Source organism: Sodiomyces alkalinus, assembly GCF_003711515.1.
Source record: "Sodiomyces alkalinus F11 unplaced genomic scaffold SODALscaffold_1, whole genome shotgun sequence".
NCBI lineage: Eukaryota > Fungi > Ascomycota > Sordariomycetes > Glomerellales > Plectosphaerellaceae > Sodiomyces > Sodiomyces alkalinus.
Genome location: NW_021167079.1, coordinates 5,549,330 through 5,572,764, shown reverse-complemented (window position 1 = coordinate 5,572,764; position 23,435 = coordinate 5,549,330). Strand labels below are relative to the sequence as shown.

The 23,435-nt window shown below is 48.6% G+C and overlaps 5 protein-coding genes across 5 annotated transcripts; 3 read left to right on the top strand and 2 right to left on the bottom strand.

Moving 5' to 3' along the window:
• Positions 1-9,431: 9,431 nt before the first annotated feature.
• On the top strand, positions 9,432-10,931 carry SODALDRAFT_33783 (alpha/beta-hydrolase). Its single transcript, XM_028612726.1, has 2 exons — positions 9,432-9,765; positions 9,843-10,931. Exons 1-2 carry the CDS (start codon positions 9,666-9,668, stop codon positions 10,772-10,774), a joined length of 1,032 nt encoding a protein of 343 aa, XP_028471024.1. The 5' UTR covers positions 9,432-9,665; the 3' UTR covers positions 10,775-10,931.
• A 456-nt stretch (positions 10,932-11,387) lies between these two features.
• SODALDRAFT_327398 (RNI-like protein) lies at positions 11,388-13,975 on the bottom strand. Its single transcript, XM_028610425.1, has 3 exons — positions 13,637-13,975; positions 13,535-13,562; positions 11,388-13,383 (listed from the first exon to the last, which is right to left on the bottom strand). The coding sequence occupies exons 1-3, from the start codon at positions 13,657-13,659 to the stop codon at positions 11,590-11,592; spliced, it is 1,845 nt and encodes a 614-aa protein (XP_028471023.1). The 5' UTR covers positions 13,660-13,975; the 3' UTR covers positions 11,388-11,589.
• A 2,418-nt stretch (positions 13,976-16,393) lies between these two features.
• SODALDRAFT_269416 (nucleotide exicision repair protein) lies at positions 16,394-18,794 on the top strand (the record flags this gene model as incomplete). The annotated part of the gene is made up of 2 exons (XM_028607653.1): positions 16,394-18,486; positions 18,569-18,794. The coding sequence occupies 2 exons, from the start codon at positions 16,394-16,396 to the stop codon at positions 18,792-18,794; spliced, it is 2,319 nt and encodes a 772-aa protein (XP_028471022.1).
• Positions 18,795-20,143: 1,349 nt separating this feature from the next.
• SODALDRAFT_33709 (hypothetical protein) lies at positions 20,144-21,938 on the top strand. The gene has a single exon (XM_028612647.1). It carries the CDS (start codon positions 20,430-20,432, stop codon positions 21,807-21,809), a length of 1,380 nt encoding a protein of 459 aa, XP_028471021.1. The 5' UTR covers positions 20,144-20,429; the 3' UTR covers positions 21,810-21,938.
• A 129-nt stretch (positions 21,939-22,067) lies between these two features.
• Positions 22,068-23,162, bottom strand: SODALDRAFT_336654 (oxidoreductase 2-nitropropane dioxygenase family; the record flags this gene model as incomplete). Its single annotated transcript, XM_028612614.1, has 1 exon — positions 22,068-23,162. One exon carries the CDS (start codon positions 23,160-23,162, stop codon positions 22,068-22,070), a length of 1,095 nt encoding a protein of 364 aa, XP_028471020.1.
• Between the last annotated feature and the right edge of the window lie 273 nt (positions 23,163-23,435).

Below are 23,435 nucleotides of genomic sequence, written 5' to 3'. Positions count from 1 at the left end.
GATAAAATAATAGTATAATACGCGTTACGTTTAGCCGAACGAATCTACTTCGGTATAAAGATAAAAGAAAAATAATCGGGGGATAAAGGGTAAATCCACTTATTAGTCCGCTAGTTAATAATAGGGTTAACGGTATAGAGCTAAGTACCGCCTAGAATGATTTTATATTTTATATTCGTATTAATATTAATAATTCAAAATTCCTCCTTCTATAGTTTAGTAACCGACTAACTATCGGTCGCCTTAAAAAGTATAGTAGTAGTACTGTAAGTCCGAATCTGAATATCGGCTCCACCTAAAGTCTAAAAGAGATTCTATACTAAGCTAACCGCTAAGCCGCTAATAGCTCCTAAAAAAGAACGGTCGATTAGACTAAATTCTGCACCACTATTAAGTAAAGCTAGGATCTTAATCTATTCTTTACCCCGCCGTAGACTAACTTTAACCTTTATAGTAGAGCTAGTAATACTCGGCTATAGCGGGGATAGTTCCTAATCGTTATTATTATATAACTCTATAATACGGGTAGGGATAGGGATAGTATTAGAGCTAATAGCAGGAGGAGGTTTAGTTAGACTATTAATAGTCTACTATTAGCTAGATAAAAACGAACGTCTTTACGGGTAAGTATTAGCGTAATAGCCCTTCGCATAATATTTAAAATAAGTAATCTTACTAATAGAATAACGAATTAGAGGTATAGAAGTAGGCTAAGTATTCTGCTATTAGGTAGTAATAATATTAGTAGCGTTATTATAGGAACGCTTAGTTCCCCGGAAATCGTTATTACGACCGTGATATTAAGAATGATTATTACGTGACTAATAGTTAACTACGTATTTACCACTTTTAGTAAGAACTGATTCGGCCTATCTAGCCCGTTAATCTAATTTACGATACGTTATAGGTAAGCCGCCTAGTATAATCTAAGGGCGTAAATTATCTCGTAATTTCGTAATTATAGAAGTAACACCGATAATCTCCGGCAGGGGAATAAGGAGCTCGGATTCGAGTAATCGCCACTTAGCTTTAAAATTATCGTAGAATTAACGGGGACCCTGCCGTGAGTTCTTATAGAATATACGTTAGACCGCCCGTAAAACTCGAGTATTACTATCTAGTATCTAATCGCGGAGCTAAGCTAAAAATTCGTCCTAAGATAGCCCACCGTTAAGCCACCGTCGATCGGCTTCTAAGTTATAATCCTATCATAAGGAGGGTATAAGGCATTATATAGTAAAAATAATACGGTTAGTATTATCGTTAAGAGCAGGGTTAATAATACGAATCTACTATATCTACGTAATAAAAGATTTATATTAAGCCTATAAAGCAGCGGAAAAATAGGGATTTAGTATATTAAGTTTCGAAAAAGCATGGTTCTCCGAAATAGTTAGCTATAGAGTAGCGACTATCTAGACGGGAATAAGTTAATAATTTTAAATATATTAATAGGGCTATAAAGCCTAACTAAATACTATAAGTATATTAGGCGGGGGTATAGCTAAATTACTAAGAGTTAGGGGTAGGGGATATAAATATATAATCGCTTAACTAAAATTATTAGTATTATTCGCCTACTATTAAGCAGCGGCTATCTTATCGGCGCGTTACTACCAAACATTCTTTAACTAATCGTATAGCTATCGTTAACGCTAGCGCTCTTATTTATAAGCCTGCTATGCTTATCTCTCTTATTTAAGCTATATATTCTCTTTAGCTAATAGATCTTCTAGCTCCCTAAGGCTAGGTAACTACGGTTTAACTAGTGATTAGGGTCGGGAATATAGAATTAAAGGTAAACGATTCTCTTAATCTTATTAACTTCCCGCTTATAGCTAATTTAGGTTAATACCTATGATAGTCTTATAAGACCCTAAGCTGGCCTACGGTTAATCTATATCTATATCCATAGCACTAGATATATAAGGTAGAATCGGGGTATTCTCCGAGATTATAGGGCTAGGAGGAAATTTTAATCAAAACTCGGGTTAAAGACTAATAACACTACTTATACTACTAATTATCTATAGCCGAGTAGTGCTATTAGTAGCAGGGTTATAGTTAGTTAGCTATTCGGCCGCTAATAATAAAGATACTTAATTAGGCTAAGGATCGCTAATATAAATACGAATACTATTATCGGACTAAGCCTTTAGTGGCCGATCGTTATTCGACTATTAGGTCCTAGATATACCGAATCCTGTCTAACGGTCGCTATCCGCTTTTAAGCGATTATCTTATTAAGAAGGAGATCTGGGTCTACTCCGAAGGGATAAGGACTAAAGGGTGATAGGGAGTAATAGATAAGGATTATAGTCTTATATAAGGGGAGGCTAACTATCGGTTAACTAGTGGTTAATAGGAAGAGTATCTTAAAGGTAGGTGGTAGTGTCGAGGAGAGATAATCGCTAACCCCTTCCTTCTAGAATAGTCCAGCTCCCCGTCTTATATAACAAATATCCACTTATCAGTCAGCCGGTAGTCCACTACGTAGTCCACTACTATATCCTAGTACCTCCTAAGTCTTCCTTATATCCTACACCTAATATCCGCTTCGCTACCGCTACGGCCTTATCCTAGCGCCTCTCTGCTTCTTAGAACTCGTCCTATCGGTTCCGGGACTTTCTGGATATATATCTACGGTAGAGGCGCCTTACTTCCTAGGTAAGGGCGGTTAGCCCCGCGTTCTACTAAGGGGTGGACGGGCGTCTAGGGGTACCCCCCTGGTAGCGCGGCGCGGCCTTATCGGCTATAATCGTAAGGTCTACTATTAGGTTATCTAGTGCTAAGTCGATATCTTCTAGTAATATAAGGGGGCCGGTCTATTATAGCCGTGTGGTAGCGAGCTAAGGGACCTATAAGGGATTAAAGTCTTTCTAGACCTAGCGGGGCCCGGCTAGGTCCCGTGGTGGTATTATTGCGGTGGTTAGTAAGGCGTCCGTCTCTATAAGGATTCGAACCGTCTATAAGTAGTAGTTAAACCCGATAACGGTCTTATCCGGGCCGCTAAAGTCGTAGCGGAGCCTTTATATTACGTATATAAGGTTAATAGTACTAGCACGCCGGCCCGGGCGGTACTATATAGTTATTCCGGGGGGGGTTATTAGGTCGAGGTTCTACTGGGTTATAAGGGTAAGCAGGGTATCGGCTTAGGGGTAATACCGCGGTGGCTATAACTATAAGGGGTAGTATAGGTTAAAATTCCCTATAAGAATATATCGGCCCCGTAACAGTGCGGTGTCGAATATATCTTATAGGGGCGTATTCTAAGGGATCCTAGCGAACTAGTAGTTCTCTAAGTAGATCGACTAGATTATAAGGGTATCGTCTCCGGTCCCGAATATAACCACGTAGGTATTATAGTAGGCCCGCTATATCCACGTATATAACGGGTATCTCTTATAGATATATAGGAAGGCACGGCCTCCTCCCTAGATTAGCCGGTATACCCCTTAGGAGGGGTATACGGGGCTTTTCGTGAAGCGGTTAAGGCCGGGTTTCTAAATTACTATTATATCGTACTCGGCACGGTACCGGAGCAGTAGCTCCCGCCGCGCTTAACTCCTCCTTATATTCCATAAGAGGACGTGGATTTCTATTAATTAAAGGGGGGGGGGATTAAGATAACGCGCCCGGTATAACCGGGGTCTAGCTCTAGGGTTCCTATTATAGTGCCTTATCGGTCCCGCGGGGGATTATATAGGCGCTTATCGGGCCTAGTATCAGGGAGCCCTCCTATCCCCTAGCCCTTTTCGGGGGCTAACCCCTACCTCTACAGAGGGGTCGGTCTTAGTCCTCGGGAATAATAATCGGGGGAAAGATCTACGGCTACCGCGGGTATACCGCTTCGGTCTAGCGGGTAATATCGAAGTCCCTGGCTTAGTACTTATATGCTTCGCGGGTCTTCTCGGCCTCCTTCTGTAGTAATCGGTATAAATCGTCGAAGGTATTATAGTCTCCGGTATAGGCGGCGTAGCGGCGGGGGCGCCCCGGCGCCGCCGCTTTATAATATCCTAGGCCTTAGGGGTATACTAATTCGGGCTTAGCGTAGTAGCGGTATACCCTCTCCGCTATAGGGTAGCCGTTTACTTAGTAGCCGAAGTATAGGCACTTATAGCACCTTAGAGGGCTAAGGTCAGGGTTGTATAGTTTATAGATATAGCTGCCCCCCTTAAAAAGGAGGGTGTTCCGGATAAGGCTCGCTGCCCCTTCCGGCGAAGCCGATTCGATAAGGAGGAGCGCTACCCTGCCGGTGCCGCGGCGGGGTACCCGCTATTATACTTAGATAATTTTTACCTCGGGGTTTATATCCTATAGGGATACTAGCAGGTCTTCTTTGGATAGGGCACTAAGGACCTCCCGGGGGATAGCCTTAGCTAGCGTAGGGTAGGTACGTACGGCTAGGGTAGCATCTTTACTAAAGGTCTTCTTAATTTATTATTTCTTATAGGTGGCCTACCACTATGCCCCTTCGGTGAAGGTAAGGCAGATATCTCCGCTCGGTAGCTTCCGTGCCGCTACGGTATCGTGTCGGGTAGTCGTGGCGTTTATAGCTTAGATAATCTCCTTTAGGGTCCTGTCCTTAAGGGGCTAGTCTTCGGGGAGGGTTCCTTAGCGGATAATTAGTTCCCGGTGGTGCTTAGCGGGGATCACTTTAGGGGGTGCGGGGTCCCGCGGCGGTGCCGCTATAGGGGCCCGGGCTACGATATTAGCCTAGGTCTTTTTCGTGCCATTTATCCCTTTTCGGAGCTCCTCTCGGATAACGTGATAAACAGTAGCGTGTAGGTGCGCTAGTAGTATCGTACCGGCGTCCTTATTATAATCTATTATAAGTAGTATTTAATCGTATTCCTTATATCTATAATGGTTAGCGAATAGATTTATAATACTTACTAAAAGTCTTACCCTTAGATAACCTTAAGGATATAGATATATCGTCTAGTCTATTTATATGAGGCTTAATATATAACCTTAACCGTATTAGTGTTCTTAGTAATTAATGTCTAATTCTTTAATAGAATATTCGAAGCTACTTAGCAGAATTCTATAGTAATATATAGGAGGCGCTTATATATCGCCTAGTTATAGAATTAAGGTATTATCTTTAAAGGATAAGTAAGTTTTTCGAATCGTTTCCGAATCGTTTCCGAAATATTTCTAGACTAAACTCACGGCTAATCTTATTATAAAGGTTATTATAGTCCTCTTAAGTCCGGTATTCTAAAAGAGTTATTAAGAAATAATAGGCTAAGCCTTTATCTCTTACTTAATTACTACCTAGAATACTCTTAATACCTCTCCGGAAATAGATTATATAGAGTCGTATATAACGAGATACCTAATCTTCCTAAGTTTCGGCTAGGCGGAATGTTTACTATAGGTATCTGCTAAAGCCTTAAATCGCTAGTAAGGCCTAGTCTAAGGTTACTCTAAAAAGACTAGTACCGTGTAGATATTTCTATTTAACTTATATATTATACTTATTTTTAAGGATCCGGAATACCTAATAAAATATATAAAGATATATATCTACTATCTCCGAGTTTATATAGCACCTTACTAAAAGAAGTATTAGATATTATTAGAAACGACTCGGAAACGATTCGGTAATAAACCTCTTTCCGAATTATAGCTATACTATACCTAAATAATTTCCTTCTACTCTATACTATTAATATACTTATAGTTAGTATCGACGAAAAAGGATTTTATATCCGGGAAAGTCTATATTTTCGCTTATTCCTTAAAGAAGTAGATTACTATATAGTTATATTAGGTCTCGAATAAGTACTAGATATACTAGAGTAGAATATTAGAAACTATATATAGATATAACTAGTTATTCACTTATATATTTACGTTTATTTGCCTCTTTTATCTACTTAAGACCTAAAGTAAGACTCCGACTACCTTAAGGGAAAAGGATAATCTGCTACTTTCGAAGAATATATCGAAGATAGTCGGAATTCGTAAGACTAGTATAGATATCTAAAATAGTTTTCTCTTTATATTCGGCGATAAACTCTTTTAGTTCGCTCGACTTTAAAAAGATATTTAATTTTAGGTTCGGGTTATAAATCTTCGCGAGTACTCTAAAAATACCTTTTACTATAAAGGGGGGGGGCTTTTAGAGGTAGTATTAAAGGGTAAGCGTATACTCTATATAATATTATAATAACTTATAAAGTCGTCTCGAAATTATAAAGAATAAAAAATCTAAGTTCTATATTATAGGTTTATTATTAGATATCGCTAATGCCCGAGATATAAACTTTATCTATATAGAGATATTAGTAGATATTACGCGAATTATTTCCTAATTGTTTCTGAATATTTCTGAATGTTTCTGAATATTTCCGAATCGTTTCCGAATCGACTTACTATATATTTTTCGTTTTCTACGATTTAACGCGAAAAAGTAATCAGTCTTATTTGGATTAGCGAGAATTCCGTGTATAGTAGGATCGAAAGTATATCGGATAAGGTCTATATAAGAATAGAAACTTATTAGAATCACGGTGTTAATATAGCGACGCGTTATATCGGCGATTATCTAAGACTAATATACTATATAATATTATTCGAAGTTCGTAAGTTACTATAATTAATTAAGAACGCGTTTAGATAAAATAAGATATTTAAAGATAATAATTATATATAGTCTGCTAAAATCTACGCGTAGAATATATATATCTTTCTAATCGCTATATATAATCTTTCGATTAAATCTTCCCTTTAATACCCGAGCCTATCTAAAACGATATTAGTATTAAGCTTAAAATATCCCGATACGTTTTACTTATCTAAGCGTCTTTTTCCGTATAGTAAATTCTTTTACTTCCTCTTTTCGTCTAATAATTCTCCTTAGTAGTTATAGAGTTACCACGGAATAGTAGAATTCTTATCGTGGGAGATATTTATAAGCTTTACCGCCTTAACACGTATATATATAGCGGTAAACCAGAGTATCTCTAAGTACTACGCTTATAGTTAAAAAACCTGGATATTTCCGGGTAATATCATACTAAACCTGAAAAAGAGTGTATTAGTAGAAAATAAGACTATATATATAAAAAGAATAAAAATAACTTACGACTTTTTAAGGTGTCTTTTTTTCGTTATTACTTAAAGTATCTATCCAGATAAAGATAGCTAAGCCGTTTTCTGAAGTTTAAGAAAACTCGGGTATCCTAATTATATATAGGATCTTATAGACTTTTATAGATTAAGAGTCTAGCGTAAGTCTACTATTACTATAAGTAGATACGGAGATAAGAAATAGTTTATTATTAGTTTCGGGGCGAATCTAATTCAGGTAAGTAATTATATCTTTAAAGGATAATAAAGAATATGTATACTTCCGGAATCTAATGCCTTTAGATATTAATATTACTAGGTTATCGATTAGGATTAAGTCTATAGAGATATAGTCGTAGATTCTTATTCTTAAGAAATCTATTATTATAAAATTTATCTTCCTGAATATTTAGTTTAGGAAGATCCTCTAACTCCTAAAGCTTACTATAATCGTCGAATAGCGAATTATACTCTATGTCGAATAGATTTTAATATCCTCTAAAACTATTTCCGAATCGTTTCTAAATCGTTTCCTAATCGTTTCCTAATCGTTTCCTCTTATTCTATCTATTTATCACTATCTTCGCTACAGTACCCCTCTCTATTTACCCCTCTATTAACGCCTAATACTTATTTAAGATACACACGTATATTATATAACCCGCACAGGCCACACCCTATAGTAACTATCAGGTTAATATACCGCCCTACTTCGCCCTACACCAACCATCAGCTTAGCCATAGGCTTTAATATCAGTTTATCTGCAACCACTAATAAGGTACCTTACCTCAAGTGGCATGGCTGGAATCCATAGTCCAACACCCGCCGAATAAGCTACGGCACTCCGTCCAAACCCCGGGGCCATTCCATCGACCCTATTATCCCTAACCCCTGACCCCTTCCCTTGACCACTAGATCTGATCTTTTCCCCCTCGTCTCCCTTCTCCCCCGCACAACACCGTCAAATATCCACCGCATTCATCGCTAGAACTTCCCAATTTCTTCTGAACCATGGACTCAACGTCCTACTTTCCAGCTTCTAATTGGTATCCGTAGGATGTTGATCAACCCTTCTCAGCTGTTGTGCGATTCAGCCTCCGTATAGGAAGCTATGTAATTTCGACTTACCGTTTCCGTTAGGCCTATCAGCCAGCCACCTTACGAATGATTTGCTGTCTCCGAAGTCTTCGGAATTACCGAAGACTCTGTACTCCTACCAGCTCTCCCTCACGGCTCCGCTAGATGTCGGGATCATCAACCATCAACTATCAACCCGTCAACTGCCAACTGCCAACTGCCAACCGCCAACCGCCAACCGCCAAACCAACCCAAAGCTCGAGCCCGATCAAGACTTCTCACCTCACTTAATCATCCACCCCCCGCCGTAGATCCCCATCATCCCACCATCTTGGTCCCGCGGTGCCGTTAGTACGGACAAAGCGAGTAGATTCGGTACAGCAAATCCAATCCTCCCGACGCTCCCAGGTCCCATTAAGGCAGCCACCCCGATGCCGTGTCCGAAGCTATGCTTTATTGGGTAGGCGTCGATATGCCGCTGACTGACGACCACGTCCCAAAAAGCTTCCCCTCCCTCTTCTTTCTACGTTACCCGTTTCGCTGCGGAGAAGAATATTCGCCCCTCAACTTCCATACATACATTGCCGGCTCGTGGCCAATGCTTGGCAGCCCCATGGGCTTCATGGGTCTCTGCATGCAACCCTACGATGCGACCCCGGATCCCAGAAGCTGTTGAAACGTTGAGGTTGAGATCAAGCTTGGACTTCGAATCCGATTCCCGGACCGTCTCTCCCCACGAACACCTGGATGGCGATCATGGCCTCCTCCTCTGCGGAGAACTATGCGGCTGTCCCTTCACCTTCCTCAACGAGTGAGTGGTGTGGAGGCGTTGGCGACTGGACTGGTTCCCGCGTCTTCTTCACCTGCACCACCATCGACTTACCCGATCTTTTTTTCTTTGTTTTCCTTCTCCCACCTACAGCATGTCTCAAAGCCTAGCGTCCTTCTCCGGGCCAGCCAAGTGTCTGGGCTTCCGCCAATGGTGTGCTTGAGGTGGTCTCCGGCCAGCCTCATCCCGCCATCGATCAACTTCCGTTGACCGCCATGGCGCCTACCGACTCCGTCCGTGACCTACGAAGTGCTAGGTGCCTGTCCTGCTTCCGTGCGCGTCTGGCGAATGCGGATGGGAGTACGGATACGTCGCCGCATCCTCGCGCATCAACACACACCGTGGGCCAGGACGCGGGACCCAATTTGGGGGTGTTCCTGCGTATAATCCCTGAGCCCCCAAGATCCCATTGCGAGACTTCAGCGGTTCGGTGACTTCCGATGGGGCCGCCCAAAACAGGTCTGCCCAGGAACTCCCTTGACTATCGTCCAGGGTCTATTCGTACATATATATCGGCATCTTCACCCCCCTTCTCGAGGTTCGTGACTTGTTGTGTCGTCCAGGTTAAGCATCGTCGTCGGTTTCCCTCTACGCAAGTCCCTGCCCCTGAGCCTCTCCCTCCCTTTCTTCCAACCCCATTCGGCCCTCAGTATACAGCATCCCCTTTACTGTGTCAAAATGTTGTTCAAACTTCCCTTCCTCTCTCTCCTCGCCCTAACGGCATCGGCCCTCCCTCTTGAGGAGTACAGCCGGTCCCTCGAGACAGCCGACTTCAGCAGTGAGTTCTCTTCCCACCCCCTATAGTGCCTCATGTGTGTCCACCGCTGACGCTTTCCCCCCTTCTCTTCTTTGCAGCCCTTTCCGTAACACCGGCGGAGCTGGACAGCCTCCGTTTCTTCGTTCAGTACGCCGGTGCCGCGTACTGCAACAGCCAGAACGCCGCCGGTGCCCGTGTTGTCTGCGGCGCCAACGCCTGCCCCCGCGTCGAAGCCAACCAGGCGACGACCCTGGCTTCGTTCCGCGGCGATGACACCGGCATTGAGGGCTTTGTAGCCAGGGATGACATAGCCGGGCTCATCGTCCTCAGCATCCGCGGCTCCAACGAGATCCTCAACTGGCTCACCAACATCGACTTCCTCTTCCTCAACTGCGACTCCCTCGTCCGCGGCTGCCGGACCCACTCTGGCTTCACCCGCGCCTGGCAGGGTCTGCGGACCCCCGCCGTCAACGCCATCCGCGCCGCTCGTGCCCAGTACCCCAGCTACAGGGTCGTCGTGACCGGCCACTCTCTCGGCGCCGCTGTCGCCACCCTGGCCGCCGCCTACCTGCGCGCCGAGGAGAACATCCCCAACGACCTGTACAGCTACGGCGCCCCCCGCGCCGGCAACGCCGAGTTCGCCAACTTCGTCTCCGCCCAGGCCGGCGCGAACTGGCGCCTCACCCACGGCGCCGACCCCGTCACCCGCCTGCCGCCCATCCTCTTCGGCTACCGCCACACCACCCCGGAGCACTGGCTCAACGGCGGCCCTTCCAACCACATCGACTACACCGCCAACGACATCGACGTCTGCCACGGCATCGCCAACACCGCCTGCAACGCTGGCACCTCTGGCCTCGACGTCGACGCCCACGGCCACTACCTCCACGTCGCTAGCGCCTGCAGCCCCAAGCTCAGGACCGCCGCCTTCTCTTCCAACGCCAGCAGCGAGCAGGAGCTGCTCGAGGCCAAGCTCAACGAATGGGTCCGCCAGGACATCGAGTTTGTCGGCCACGGCGGCGCCGAGTAGAGGGCGTAGACGAGCTGATGTTTTGCGAGGAGACGAGAACTCTCGCGAGGATGGGTTTAGGGACGTGCTTCATTGCTTCAAAAAATGGAGGAGCCATGGGAGGTGGCATGAGACAACGAATTTTGGGAAGAAAACCGACACTGGTAAATATGTTGGCCATATCACGATATACTACAGTATATCTACCACCCTACTCTGCAGGGCTGAAGATTACCCCGTATATAACTTTTCTGATACAATCTCAGAGTATGTATATATCAAACAATGTATGATTTACACTTATGACTTTATGTCCACCTATGATATGCACTTCTCTAGCCCCTCCTCGTCGCCTTGGTCGCAAATGGGACTTTTCTGTTCCTTCTTGATTGATACCTCGTCATCAAGGGGTCCGGTTGGAGTCTGTCCACCTTACTGAGGAATGTGAAAAGCAAGTAATATATCTTTATGATCCCGCATTCGAGTGCGAAAAAAAAAACCCGAAAAGAAGGCAGAAAAATTCCCCTGATCCGGTGTGATACCATCCTTGAACACCGAGTACCGCAGCCTGTGCGACTGACAACCAGTGTCCCCGCCGATGAAAAAAAAAAAAATGAAAAAATTTAAGTATCTTACCTGTACACTCATGCAATGGCTCGTCAGATAAAAGGAGGAGGGAGGACTACGACCATGTTAAACCTTTTCAGCCCCTTTTGCGTAACGCTGCAGATGCCGAAAGCCCGTAAATTTCGAAACAACGCGTTTCGCCGGTTCGCCATGTCATTGCTCTCCGTTTCGCCTCTCCATGCCCCTTTCAGTCGTCAGAAATACTACCTTCACCACGTGCCGCCAATCTCGACACCCATGGCATTGGGAACGCCCAAAAGGACCACGTTACGGGGTGGCTGGACATCCCGGCCGATCCGCATGCAGCCAAACACCTTCAGCTCCTTCAGCGCCGGGCAGCTTCGGAAGATACGGCCGACGATAAAATCGTCCACGTCCTCGCAGAAGCTAACGTCGATCGACAGGAGGTCGGGATACTTTTTGGTCTCCGAGAATACCTCTTCCAAGGCTGCTTTGCCCACGTGGCGGCAGGAAGCAATGTCCAGTTGTTTGAGTTTCTGCCCGGAATGATCCATCAGGGCGCGGAATCCATCAGAACAGAGACCGACCTTGTCCGGGTTCTCGCGGGGGACCACCGCGTCCAAGTGCCGGCACGCCGCGAAACTGATGTTCTTGAGCGGCGAATTACCCCAGTTCGTGAAAAGATCGGTAAACCCCTCATCGGTTATATGTTCCGACTCCATGATGCGGAGCTTCCTGAGAGCGGTGCAATGTTTCTTGATGGCCGTAAGGACCTCGTCGTTGCATTCCGGAACATCCGCCAAAACGAGAACCTCCAGCTTGGCCCCGATAGCGCCAATGAGCGAAACGAGGGCCTTAGGCGTGATGTTTTGCGTGATCCGCAGGTAAAGCTGTCGTAAGGACTGAATCTTACCGATGGCCTTGACGCCTTCGCTGGTCAGCTCCTGATTGCCATCGATTTTGAGGCGTTCGAGCTTAGGACACCACGAGTGGAGTCTAGACACGATGTTGTCCCCGAAATGCCTATCGGTGAACCAGACGCTGAGTTTAACCAGATGCTCGCCTTTCGTAGCCAGAAACCTCTCCCACCGATCCTCGGAGAGTAGGTTGGCACCGTGCAGCGAGAAGGTCTCCAGCTCGATATGGCGGCTCAGCAAGAAGTCCATGACTTCATCCTTGAACTGAATGGCATTCCGAAGTGTCAGGTGCTTCAACTTGGGGCAGATTTGGAGGATCTTGGTCAAGTCATGCGATCCGAGGTAGGCACAGTCATAGACCCGGATAGTAGTGGCCCCAGGCTGGAGGAAGAGAGGCAGAGTGTTAGGATTCACCAACCGGTGTCGGCTGAAGTGCTGCGCGATGGCATCAATGCTACGCTCCGGCATATGCTCCAGGCTATCGGCCAGATGGGCATTCTTGGCAAGAGTATTGACGCAGAGAGACACGAGGGAAGGAGCTCCGAGTTGGAAGCTGCCGTCCATGATGGTGCTCTGAACTTGGCGACGCTTTCCCACTGGCCCGGTAGAGATGCGTTTCTTCCTTTTCTTTCCCTGGCTGTCCTTCTTGTTCAAATCCCGACTGCACGACATGCAGAGGAGTCCGCCATTAGGGCCGGTTCGAGAGTATGGAGTCACCGTGAAGCGTTGGCCACAGTCCTCACAATTGTCCCTCTGGCCAGGGAGGGCAGCCTTGCCCGAGTCCAAAAAGTCCAAGTCAAAATCGTCACCGTCGTCACCATCATTCTTCTTGCGGCGTTTGGCTGCCTTTTGGGCCTTGATTTTCTCGATGACTTGCTTCTGAGTCTTCTTTTTCTTCTCTTGGTCGGCATTGGTCTCGGTATGTCCGCTTCTGGCGCTGCGGGTGCGAAGGCGGGTGGACGGGCCAGCTTCGGTAACTGTCACGGCGGCCGCCGCCGCTTCTTCAGCGACAGACGACTCCTCGGCCACGTCATTTTGGACCGGGGGTTCTCCACGTTCGGTCGCAGCGGCTCCTCGTCGTTGCTCAGCCTCTTGTCGGATACGGGTCGCGGAAATGTTGTTGGCCTAATGGAGTCAGAGTGAGAGTCAGAGTCAGAGTCAGAGGTCAGTATACAACAGGAAACAAAGAATGGACAAGCACCGAGTAGGCGCGTAATGAAGACATAGAGAGAGAGAGAGAGAGAGAGAGAGAGAGGTCATGTTCAACGCAACATACGGCCAAATAATCGGTCAAGGCGGACCGGCTATATTTCAAGTCAGTAAAAGTAGCTGAAAAGTGGAATGCAGACGAGCAGGAGTAGTCCAACAGAGTACATACGGTCCAGTAACACGCCGCGACATATCGTCGGCTTCGGTATAGGAAGTCTCAAAAGTTTGAACCTGTGGAGAGCTCGCACGAGCAGGAATTGGCGGGCCCTTGGATGTGTCTCCTGCTCTGGAATGCGACTCGGCTTCCTCAACAGCCTTACTAGGAGGAGGGAGTGTCTCTCCCTGATGGACCTGTTCGAAAAATTCGAGCCAGTCCAGAGATCGTTGAGTCCGAGGACCAGACGACCTGGGATGAAGGAGCCTAAGGAAAAGAAAGGGGAATTAGTCCTTTGGCTAGCTCCTTCTGATGCCCTGCGTCTTGGCGAAGGCTCAGATTGAACTGGAAGAGATGGAGCAGGGTTGGAGGGGCAAGTGAGGGTCCTCCCTGGGAGACGCGAAGGCAGTCTCTATCTTATTACGCGATGACTGAACTGGTACGTACCTGAAATTATCCATTACAGTGTGTGAATATCTCTATTTACTGTACCAAGTAAGTAACTTCACACCTTGTCTGTGAGTGACGCAAGAGCGAACAGACAGTGTATTCTATTGTCTTCACACGGTGGAAGGGCAAAGATAAGAAGTGTGGTTAAAATTCTGTTCGCACGGTATGGGGTTTGCTATCTTCGGCTTTTAACCTTCTCCGCACTGTTCCACGATCCTCTTGCTTTCCATTACAGTCTTAGCCCAAGAAAATCACAGTGTTGCCCTAAAAGAGCCAGGCTATAGGTCACATGACTTCGCACCTTTTTCGAGACAACTTGCTAGGGTTCAGTTTCGTAATAAACAACGTAGAAGATCCTGCTCTATCCCCACAGACAAAGATTTTTTAATGGCAGCACGTGACTTCGTGATTCTCTCTCCCTTCGCCACCATAACGCGTCCAAGCCATTTACGGAATAGCATAGTATCTTATTCAATTTATTATAGCGGTTTTAGATGGTCAATGGCTCTTTTTGCACTTTTATCAAGTTCACATTTAAAACCACTATTTTCTGGAGAGTTTTTTCGTTTTTTACTCCATGACCTTCCTTATTCTCTACCCTTGATATATTTTACTGTCTTATATCTCTCTTTAGGGACGGTATTTGGTAACGCTTTAGGCAAGAAATATCTCTGCATCCTTTAGTACAACATTTACGAGAGTAGGAGTCTTCTTTTCGAATGCTTTTCCACTTCTCCGTGGTTGCCTAAAAACCCCTATATGGTTACCTACAGTGTTCTTTGCTGGAGGTACCTAAGTACCTATCTGTAAGTGCCTTCCCCTTTTCCTTTATTCCATCCAGTGCCATTTCGCCTTTACGAATACAATGCTCCTGCCTTGATCTTGGGTATTCAGAACCTCACTCTTACCTTATGAATTTTTATTATTTTCTTTCCCTTTTTTTTTTTCCGTCAAGATCATCTAACCTCCCTTCCTTCGTACCTCTATGCATCGGATCTACTCCGTAATCCTGCCTTATCTCACATCAAGTCTTTCTCTTCTCTTACTTCAGACTTCCATCATTTCGACTCTTGATCTTGTTCATACCCTCCTTTCCACTATCATATCCAGCACCTTCTTGCATGGGTGTAATGGTAATGTTCTATATACTCTTCCTTTGAGGACTGACCCATTCACCCCCAGGTTGTATTTGCAAAAGCATTTGCATCTTATCCAGCTTGCCCTCTGTTATATCTGTGTATGTGCATTTGAACTCGCCTTCTTAGGCCAGCACCATCACAGTTAGTCCTTATCCTTTCTCCTGTTCATTCAGATATATTGCACGCACGCGTATATATGTTTATTTGCTTGGTTATATCCATGAATTGCATCTTTGCTACCTATATGCGCGCATTACTGACTCATGATATCAGCTGCACTGTTTTCTCGCACTGCCCTGTTGGAGGTTATTAGCTTGTGATTCTTATCACTTATCAAAATGCCTCGAGGTCGCCGTCCTTCGACACAACCTGGTATTCCAGCTAGTGCCCCAACCACGCAGCCAATGAGTGAGTGAAGAATCATGATCCTCTGCCCGTGAAATCTTCAAGAACTAATGCTCTTCCTCCAGCCTCTCCTCATGCTCCCGGTGTTGGTGTAGGCTTGGGTCGGGTGACTCGGTCTGCCTCGACAACTAGCCTGCCTCCATCGACCCCTACCGCTACTACCCCTCTCCCTCTTGGGGACCGGTCCCGTAGGGTTACCAGGAGCTCGCTACTTGCAAACGAGATCGTACCGTCTACGTCAGGCTCGGCTGATCTTACCTCGGCGAGTGACTATTCTACTCCCGCTACGAGCATCGAAGCTACCCCAGCACCAGCCGCCGCTGTCAGCGGCCATCCAAAGACACTCCCTTCCACGTTTGCGTTTGGTAGAGGTTCGCGTCTAGAGGTACAGATCCCTTCACAAGGAAGAGCACCCACCGAGCGCGAGAGCCGCCAAAGCCGTTTCTCATTGGCCTCCATCCTCAACAGTGACCCGACAGAGGATGTTGGAGTCCAGGGGGCCCCCTTCAACGACGTATCCCGTGATGAATTGATGGCCCGAATTCTCCAAGCCGACGAGTACCGGAGGAGTGAGGTCTCTGCCGCTTCTGCCTCATATACCACACATCCCACCCTTCGAACACGGTCATCTATCAATCCGGGCGCTCAGGCCACCGAGAATGTGCTCACCCCATCAACCGGTCGCAAGCGGGGCCGACCATCTCGGTCGACCCTCTCGGGGCCGGATCAATCGGCCAAGCGAGCCAGGGTCATTCTCGACTCTGATGACGCAGGAGAGATGTTGAGCGACCCTACGGCAGTGGAGTCAGATGGAGATGTCATCGCGGATAGTGACGCCGATGCGACGTTTTCCGACGACTCTCTGGAGTCGGATGACTTCCTGCAGCCACGGAACAGATCTTCCACTGGCGGAACCCGCCCAAACCCACACCTCTCTGCCAGGGCTGGCCGCATCGCTCCGACGCCTGTCTTTACAACTGCTCGTCAACTCGGAGTCTTAAGCGTCTCAGATTTAGAGAATGAGATTTCCGATTTTAATGCGTCTCTGGATGACACTGAAGCTGAAAGCCTAGACGAGCCCGTCAATAACATCGGTGCCGCTGTCACACATGCGTCTCGTCTCAGGCGTGGCTTCCAACGTCCAAACCTCACCCCACGTTCAGTTTTGGAGCGCCAGCGACTAGTACATCACCACCCTGAGCTCACAACAATGTGGCAGGAATTGGAGAGCAAGGCGATCCTCAAGCCCGAAAGGGCCACGCAGCCTCCAAGCATTTCCCGACAGTTAAAGCACTTCCAGCTTGATGGCCTCGCTTGGATGCAGGCGATGGAGCGCGGACCGTGGGAAGGCGGCCTGCTAGGCGATGAAATGGGTCTCGGAAAGACCATCCAGGCCGTGTCGTTGATCATGTCCGACTACCCAGCCAAATCACCGTCCCTCGTCCTTGTGCCCCCGGTTGCTCTCATGCAGTGGACGTCCGAGATCGCTTCGTACACTGACGGGACACTCAAGACTTTTGTCTTCCATGGCACGAACAGCAAAACGAAAAGCATGACGCTTAAGCAGCTCAAGGAGTTCGATGTCATTATCATGTCGTACAACAGTCTCGAGTCCATGTATCGCAAGCAGGAAAAAGGATTCCAGCGCAAAGACGGCCTATACAGGGAGAAAAGCTTGATTCACCAGATACATTTCCACCGCGTCATCCTGGACGAAGCACATTGCATCAAGACTCGCACTACCATGACTGCCAAAGCCTGCTTCGCCCTCAACGCCTCGTACCGATGGTGCCTGACCGGGACGCCTCTTCAAAATCGTATCGGAGAGTTCTTCTCCCTCCTGCGGTTTCTGAACGTTAAGCCCTTCGCATCCTATTTTTGCAAGCAATGTCCCTGCAGCTCGCTCGAGTGGAGTCTCGACCACGACAGCCGCTGCACGGTTTGCTCCCACGCTGGCATGCAACACGTGTCGGTATTCAACCAAGAACTTCTCAATCCCATCCAAAGGTTCGGAAACCTGGGTCCTGGTGCTGAGGCGTTCAGGAAGCTACGGCTCTTGACCGACCGGATCATGCTTCGTCGTCTGAAGAAGGACCACACCAATGCCATGGAACTTCCCGTTAAGGAGATCCGTGTGCATCGGCAGTTCTTTGGCGAGGTGGAAAACGACCTCGCCAACAGCATCATGACCAACAGCAAACGGAAGTTCGAGACGTACGTGTCGCAGGGCGTGCTACTGAACAATTACGCCAACATCTTTGGTCTCATCATGCAGATGCGTCAGATCGCTGACCACCCGGATCTCATCTTGAAGAAGAACGCCCAAGGCGGGCAAAATGTGCTCGTGTGCTGCATTTGTGATGAACCGGCCGAAGATGCCGTCCGCAGCCGCTGCAAGCATGACTTCTGCCGTGCCTGTGTCAAGGGATATGTATTTTCCACTGAGGAACCGGGATGTCCGCAATGCCACATCCCGCTGAGCATCGACTTGGAGCAGCCAGAGATGGACCAAGATGAGGTCCTGGTCAAGAAGTCGTCCATCATTAACCGCATCAACATGGCGAAGTGGACCTCGTCTTCCAAGATTGAACTCTTGGTCCGCGAAATCCACCTGCTTCGCTCACCCAGGGCATCTCACAAGTCTATCATTTTCTCGCAGTTCACATCCATGCTGCAACTGGTCGAGTGGCGGCTCCGACGTGCAGGCGTCACGACTGTCATGCTGGACGGGACCATGAGCCCTGCTCAACGGCAAGCCTCAATCGACCACTTCATGAAGAACACCAACGTCGAGTGTTTCCTGGTCTCTCTCAAAGCCGGAGGTGTAGCCCTGAATTTGACCGAGGCTTCCCGCGTGTTTATTGTCGACCCGTAAGTTCCATTTTCCGTGTCCTCCTCCTCCCCCACCCCCCTTTCTTCACTCTGAATTGGACTAACATTGGACCGTAATCAGTTGGTGGAATCCCGCTGCCGAGTGGCAATCTGCTGACCGATGTCATCGCATTGGACAAACTCGTCCCTGCATCATCGCCCGGCTCTGTATCGAGGATTCGGTAGAGAGCCGCATGGTCCTCATCCAAGAGAAAAAGACCAGCATGATTCACTCGACCGTGAATGCCGATGATCAGGCGATGGAGTCCCTTAGTCCTGAGGATCTGCAATTCCTCTTCAGTGTTTAACTATTTACTTCTGTCTCTTTCACTGCGGTGTGGACATGCCCACTAAGGAGCTGGCAGGAAGACGGCACCTAGAGTTGAACCTGGATCCATCCAAGGCCAATTTCTAACGTGTTTTTCTTGTTTGTCTTTCCGCATGCTAAGTAGTAAGCCCACGCTTTTTTGACTCGGCACCAATCTTTCTTGTTATTCCCTTCTTTTTACTTTCTTCCCTTTTTCTTTTCCCCGTTGTCCTTCTATGCGCCTGTGTCTTCCTGTGTTTGTTTATTTATAACAAACGCGCGATTTAACAGAAGACACATGGACCAACAAGATGGAGGACATGATACATGTGTTATGAGTTTCTGACGATGCATTGTGTCGTTTGGGAGATGGTGTTGGCTGGTACTATGGAACATGGAACTTGAGGGCGCGTCGCTGCGCCTCGGGCGTTCTCGTAAAACTTCCCCTTCCCATGTCAAGAACAGGAAATAAGGATACCGGCAAGATACCCCGAAGTCTCCGAAGTTGGGAGATGGATAAGGTAGTTATTGCTCATCCTTCTGGAACGGAGGCCTGGGGAGTCGGGGTCAGCCCAGGAGGACTTCATCCGGCGAAGACGCACAGCACCCTTAGTACTACTGGCTGGGTATTATGTGATTCGCTCCCTTCTGAAAAAGTGGGAGGCTTCAGATGCTTTTAATCACTCCCCGCCCGGTCAGGTACTCGGTAGCTAGACGGATAATTATTGCTCACTTAAACCTGCTTCTCCGTCTTCATCTTCGTCTGACAATCAGTGCTGGTGAAAAATATGGATACAGATTTACAGTATCCCCGGAAACGCATGTTGTGGTAAACAGACGACAAGGCCTCGCAGCCTTAGTCCAGCAAAAGGCACTCGACATCTCTGAGTTTCATTTAGGTTCCGAAGTGCTGAGGAGGCGTCCCCCGCCGCCAGGGTCCATCAGTCTTGTCTCAGCATGGTGCAAAGTAATCACACACTGGGAAATGCGCTTTATTATCCCTGGACGTCAGTTTGGTCCGCCCACCCATTCTTCTTCCTTCATATCGCGGAAGTAGTCATTGATACACCACTATGTAAACTGATGCGAGACACAAGGCAGAGAGGTGAAGTCCTCCCTAAGGTATATCGTTATTAAAACCGCCTGGGGATGCATCATGCATTGGTCTTCTTCATACTCGTCCCAGAGTCCCGGTGCCTGGCATCGAAAAAGGGGCACGGATTCAATATCTCTAAGGCAAAGGGCTCCTCGGTGTTTATGGCCGAGATGACGGGCGCCTTTGCAGCCGGTCTCGAAGTCAATCCTTATCCCAAGATTTCAAGCTCGTCGTCTCACGGGCCCCGTCCGATTGGAATGAGACCTACGGAAGTACTCCGTAAGCACAGTAAGGTAGTCGCGTGGCGTCGACTTACGAATACAGAGGCCAACCTGTCCCTCCTTTCACACATAGATAATAACAGGGAGTATCCCAATTATGTGCTTTGTTTCTCTCTCTCTCTCCATGATCTTCCCCATTTTTTTTCTGTCCCTCCGATGTCTTGACACTTGTCAGAAGACTACGTGATCCCTTCCGTAGTCCTTCGACCCCGTCTTCAATCCCGGTCCTTCGTCATAAGGCACACTTGATCCGAAAACCATGTCGAGAAAGGGAGAAGGGGCATTGCGTCTCCGCCGCCGGCTCCCGTTGCGGCTTCGCAAGGCTATCGATACCGTCAGGGCGAAGACGAAAAACCTCTGCTCGCTCTGCGTTCAGCCGTTTCAGAGAAATGACGCAAATCGGAATATATGCCGTAAAGGCGAAGGCACACCGGTGAAGCAGAAGGGTGGCCCAAGTGGAAAAAGGCTCCGGCGTCCGTTAAAAACTTTCCACCCTTTCCAGCGTCTACCCACCGAGCTACGGATGCAGATCTGGTCGCTAGCGATACCGGAACGGGTAGTAAGCTTCGCCCATCCAAGGAACGCCTGGGGCCGGTGGCGCCCCTTGGATAGGGGGATTCCCTTTGGACCACCCTTCGTGATCAACACACTCAAGGGCTCTTTCCACACTATTGCGCTACTTCGGGTGAACCGCGAGGCTCGTGCCGCCGCCATGTGGTACCTGTACGGTCGGGGACCACCGCTGCCCCAATCAAAGGGACATGAACGACATGAACAACATGAAGGACATGAAGGAGAAACGGCCCACTGGAAAATTAATGAGGAGACGAGTTGGGGCGGATGGAAGAGGCAATGGGACCCTGAGACGAGCCCGAATCTTTTCAGTCCCATGAACGACACGGCCGTCATTCCATTCCGTGACGCCATTACAGTCGACGGGTTTGCTCAACCCAGGTTCGCGCCCATCGTCCATGCGCGGCGCATAGCCCTGTTGGTGGAGGAGCCTGGGTTCCGACATCGATGTCGATTGGAACGACTCGATCCACTCTATACTATCACAAAACGCAGAACGTTCTTAATCCGAGTAGCCGTGGCCCTGATTTCCTGGTTGCCAGGGGGGGAATGGACGCCACCAGTGCCTTCCCGAGACTTTGATGACATGCCGGTGAAGCTTGACCACCTCAAGGAGCTGGAGACGGTGACGCTCGTGTTTCGGAAGTACCGGATGGGATCGTCGTCTAAGCGGACGACGCGGACGATGCCGGGCCCTCGGACACGAATCGTGGCGTACGAACCCAAACCGGAGAGCCGGGAGGAAGAAGTCGAAACTTTCAGCGTAGAACGCTTGTTGGAAGATATTTTGCGAGCGAATAGAGGCCTCGAGCGGTTCTACGGGCGGGCAGGGCCGGTATTAGCGGTAAGGGAAAGTGAGGAGTTGGCATCGTTCGTGGCTGGGACGGGCTTGCCGCCCGGGGTGCAGCTGCAGTTTGGTAAGATCGAAGACCCTGATGCTTGGAAAGACGAGATGTGGTACAGAGGCCAGTTGGCGTTGCGCGTGTCGGCGTTTGTATTCCTCAGACTGCCCGTCTATGCTATACTGGCACCGGTGTGGTCTGTTCTAGATTGTTTTGGCCTTTGAGCAAGAGAAAAGAAAAAAAAGAAGAGAAGAGAAGAGAGAGAGAGAGGATGTGTGAGGGTAAGGGCGGGTGGGGTGATTTCTCGACAAAAGCAAGGTGCGAAAGGAGTATGACGAAGGCAGCTGGACTTTTGCTAGCGGCCCAGAATGATAACTGCCATTGAATTTCGGGCGCCTCGCCATGCCACCGCCTGGCCATAATGTACGGGGTACGGTTGTACAGAGAAGAGATTTGCGCCGTCGCGCGGTCTGCGCTCGTTTTTATAACTTGCTCTTGCCGGTTTGTTGACCGCTGCTCTCTCCCAGATAGAGACTTGCCAACTTCAGACTCTCGGCGGCCTCAGTCACCATCTCGTCCACAATTTCAGCGGCCGGCTGAATCTTGGTAATGGCACCGGCGACTTGACCCATGAGATGAGGCAAGTCCACATCATTGCCTTTCTCAAAGTCATATTCGACGGGAACTATGCCGCTGTCACACAATTCCCGGATGCGATCCGGGTTCTGGTGCCAACGGCGGATGTACTCGTTGGTCTTCATGCGGAGGGGTCGGCCCGAGAGGACGAGGGTCCGCTCAGTGCCGTCGAAACCGCACGAGACCACGGCCTGCTTATGGGCCTCGGAGCAACCGGCCTCGACGGAGGCGACGAAGCGCGTACCCACCCAGACGCCGACGGCGCCCTGCATGAGGGAGGCAGCGAGGGAGCGACCTCCCAAGATACCGCCGGCCGCGACGACGAGGGCGGGTTGGCCGCCGAGCATGGGTGGGCGATAGGCACGGGCGACGTCGACGACGGCGGGGATGAGGACGGAGGCGGCGACATTCCCGGTGTGACCACCGCCCTCACCGCCTTGTGCGCAGATGATATCGACGCCGAGGTCGAGAGCCTTGACGGCGTGGCGTGGGTGGCCCACCATGTTCATGACGAGGATGCCGGCGGCATGGAGGCGGTCGATGACAGCAGGGGGCGGGACGCCTACGGCAGAGACAAAGAGGCGAGCGCCCGACTCGATGGTGATATCGATGAGTTCGTCGAGTTTCCCACCGGTATAATCATGGTTCGTCTTGCGAGCGGAGCCGCCAACCTGGGGCAGGGCAAGATCGATGCCGAAGGGCAGTGAGGGGTCACGCAGGTTGGCTTTAAGCTCGGCAACGATATCGCGGAGTTGGTCTGGAGTATATTGGAAACCGCCAATGACGCCAAGCCCGCCAGCGTTAGATACAGCAGCGGCAAGGCGGCCACCGGAGGTCCGCGCCATACCGGCAAGGAGGATGGGATGGGAGATGCCCAAAAGGGAGGTCAGTGGGGTGGTGATAGGGCCGCGAGCCGGATTAGATGCCGTGGGTGCTGCCATGGTGAAGATGTATTTTGTACAGGCGGATACGAAGAATTACGACCAGAGTGGATGGGGACGGATATCGAAATATGATATATCTCGAGGGGCCAGACGGGTGGCAGAGAGAGATGCTGTCGAGATATGCGCGGGAGCTGAGGTTTCAAAAACAGAACAGCTCCCTTCGTTCAGATGAAGTGAGGAACTGTTGAAAATAACAATGTGGTAATGCCGTTCTGAGAGAGGATGGGAGACAAGTTGGAGGGGACGAGGTGGAGGAGGAAGTATGAGCAA

Excerpts from the sequence above, each read along its gene's own strand:
- SODALDRAFT_327398 (XM_028610425.1), bottom strand. The coding sequence starts at position 13,659 with ATGTCGCGGCGTGTTACTGGACC. Across the intron at positions 13,563-13,636 it reads TCGCGGCGTGTTACTGGACC|CCGGTCCGCCTTGACCGATT; the intron begins GTATGTACTCTG and ends CTTGAAATATAG. Across the intron at positions 13,384-13,534 it reads CCTTGACCGATTATTTGGCC|GCCAACAACATTTCCGCGAC; the intron begins GTATGTTGCGTT and ends TGACTCCATTAG.
- SODALDRAFT_33783 (XM_028612726.1), top strand. The coding sequence starts at position 9,666 with ATGTTGTTCAAACTTCCCTTCCTCTCTCTCCTCGCCCTAACGGCATCG. Across the intron at positions 9,766-9,842 it reads CGAGACAGCCGACTTCAGCA|CCCTTTCCGTAACACCGGCG; the intron begins GTGAGTTCTCTT and ends TCTTCTTTGCAG.
- SODALDRAFT_33709 (XM_028612647.1), top strand. The coding sequence starts at position 20,430 with ATGTCGAGAAAGGGAGAAGGGGCATTGCGTCTCCGCCGCCGGCTCCCG.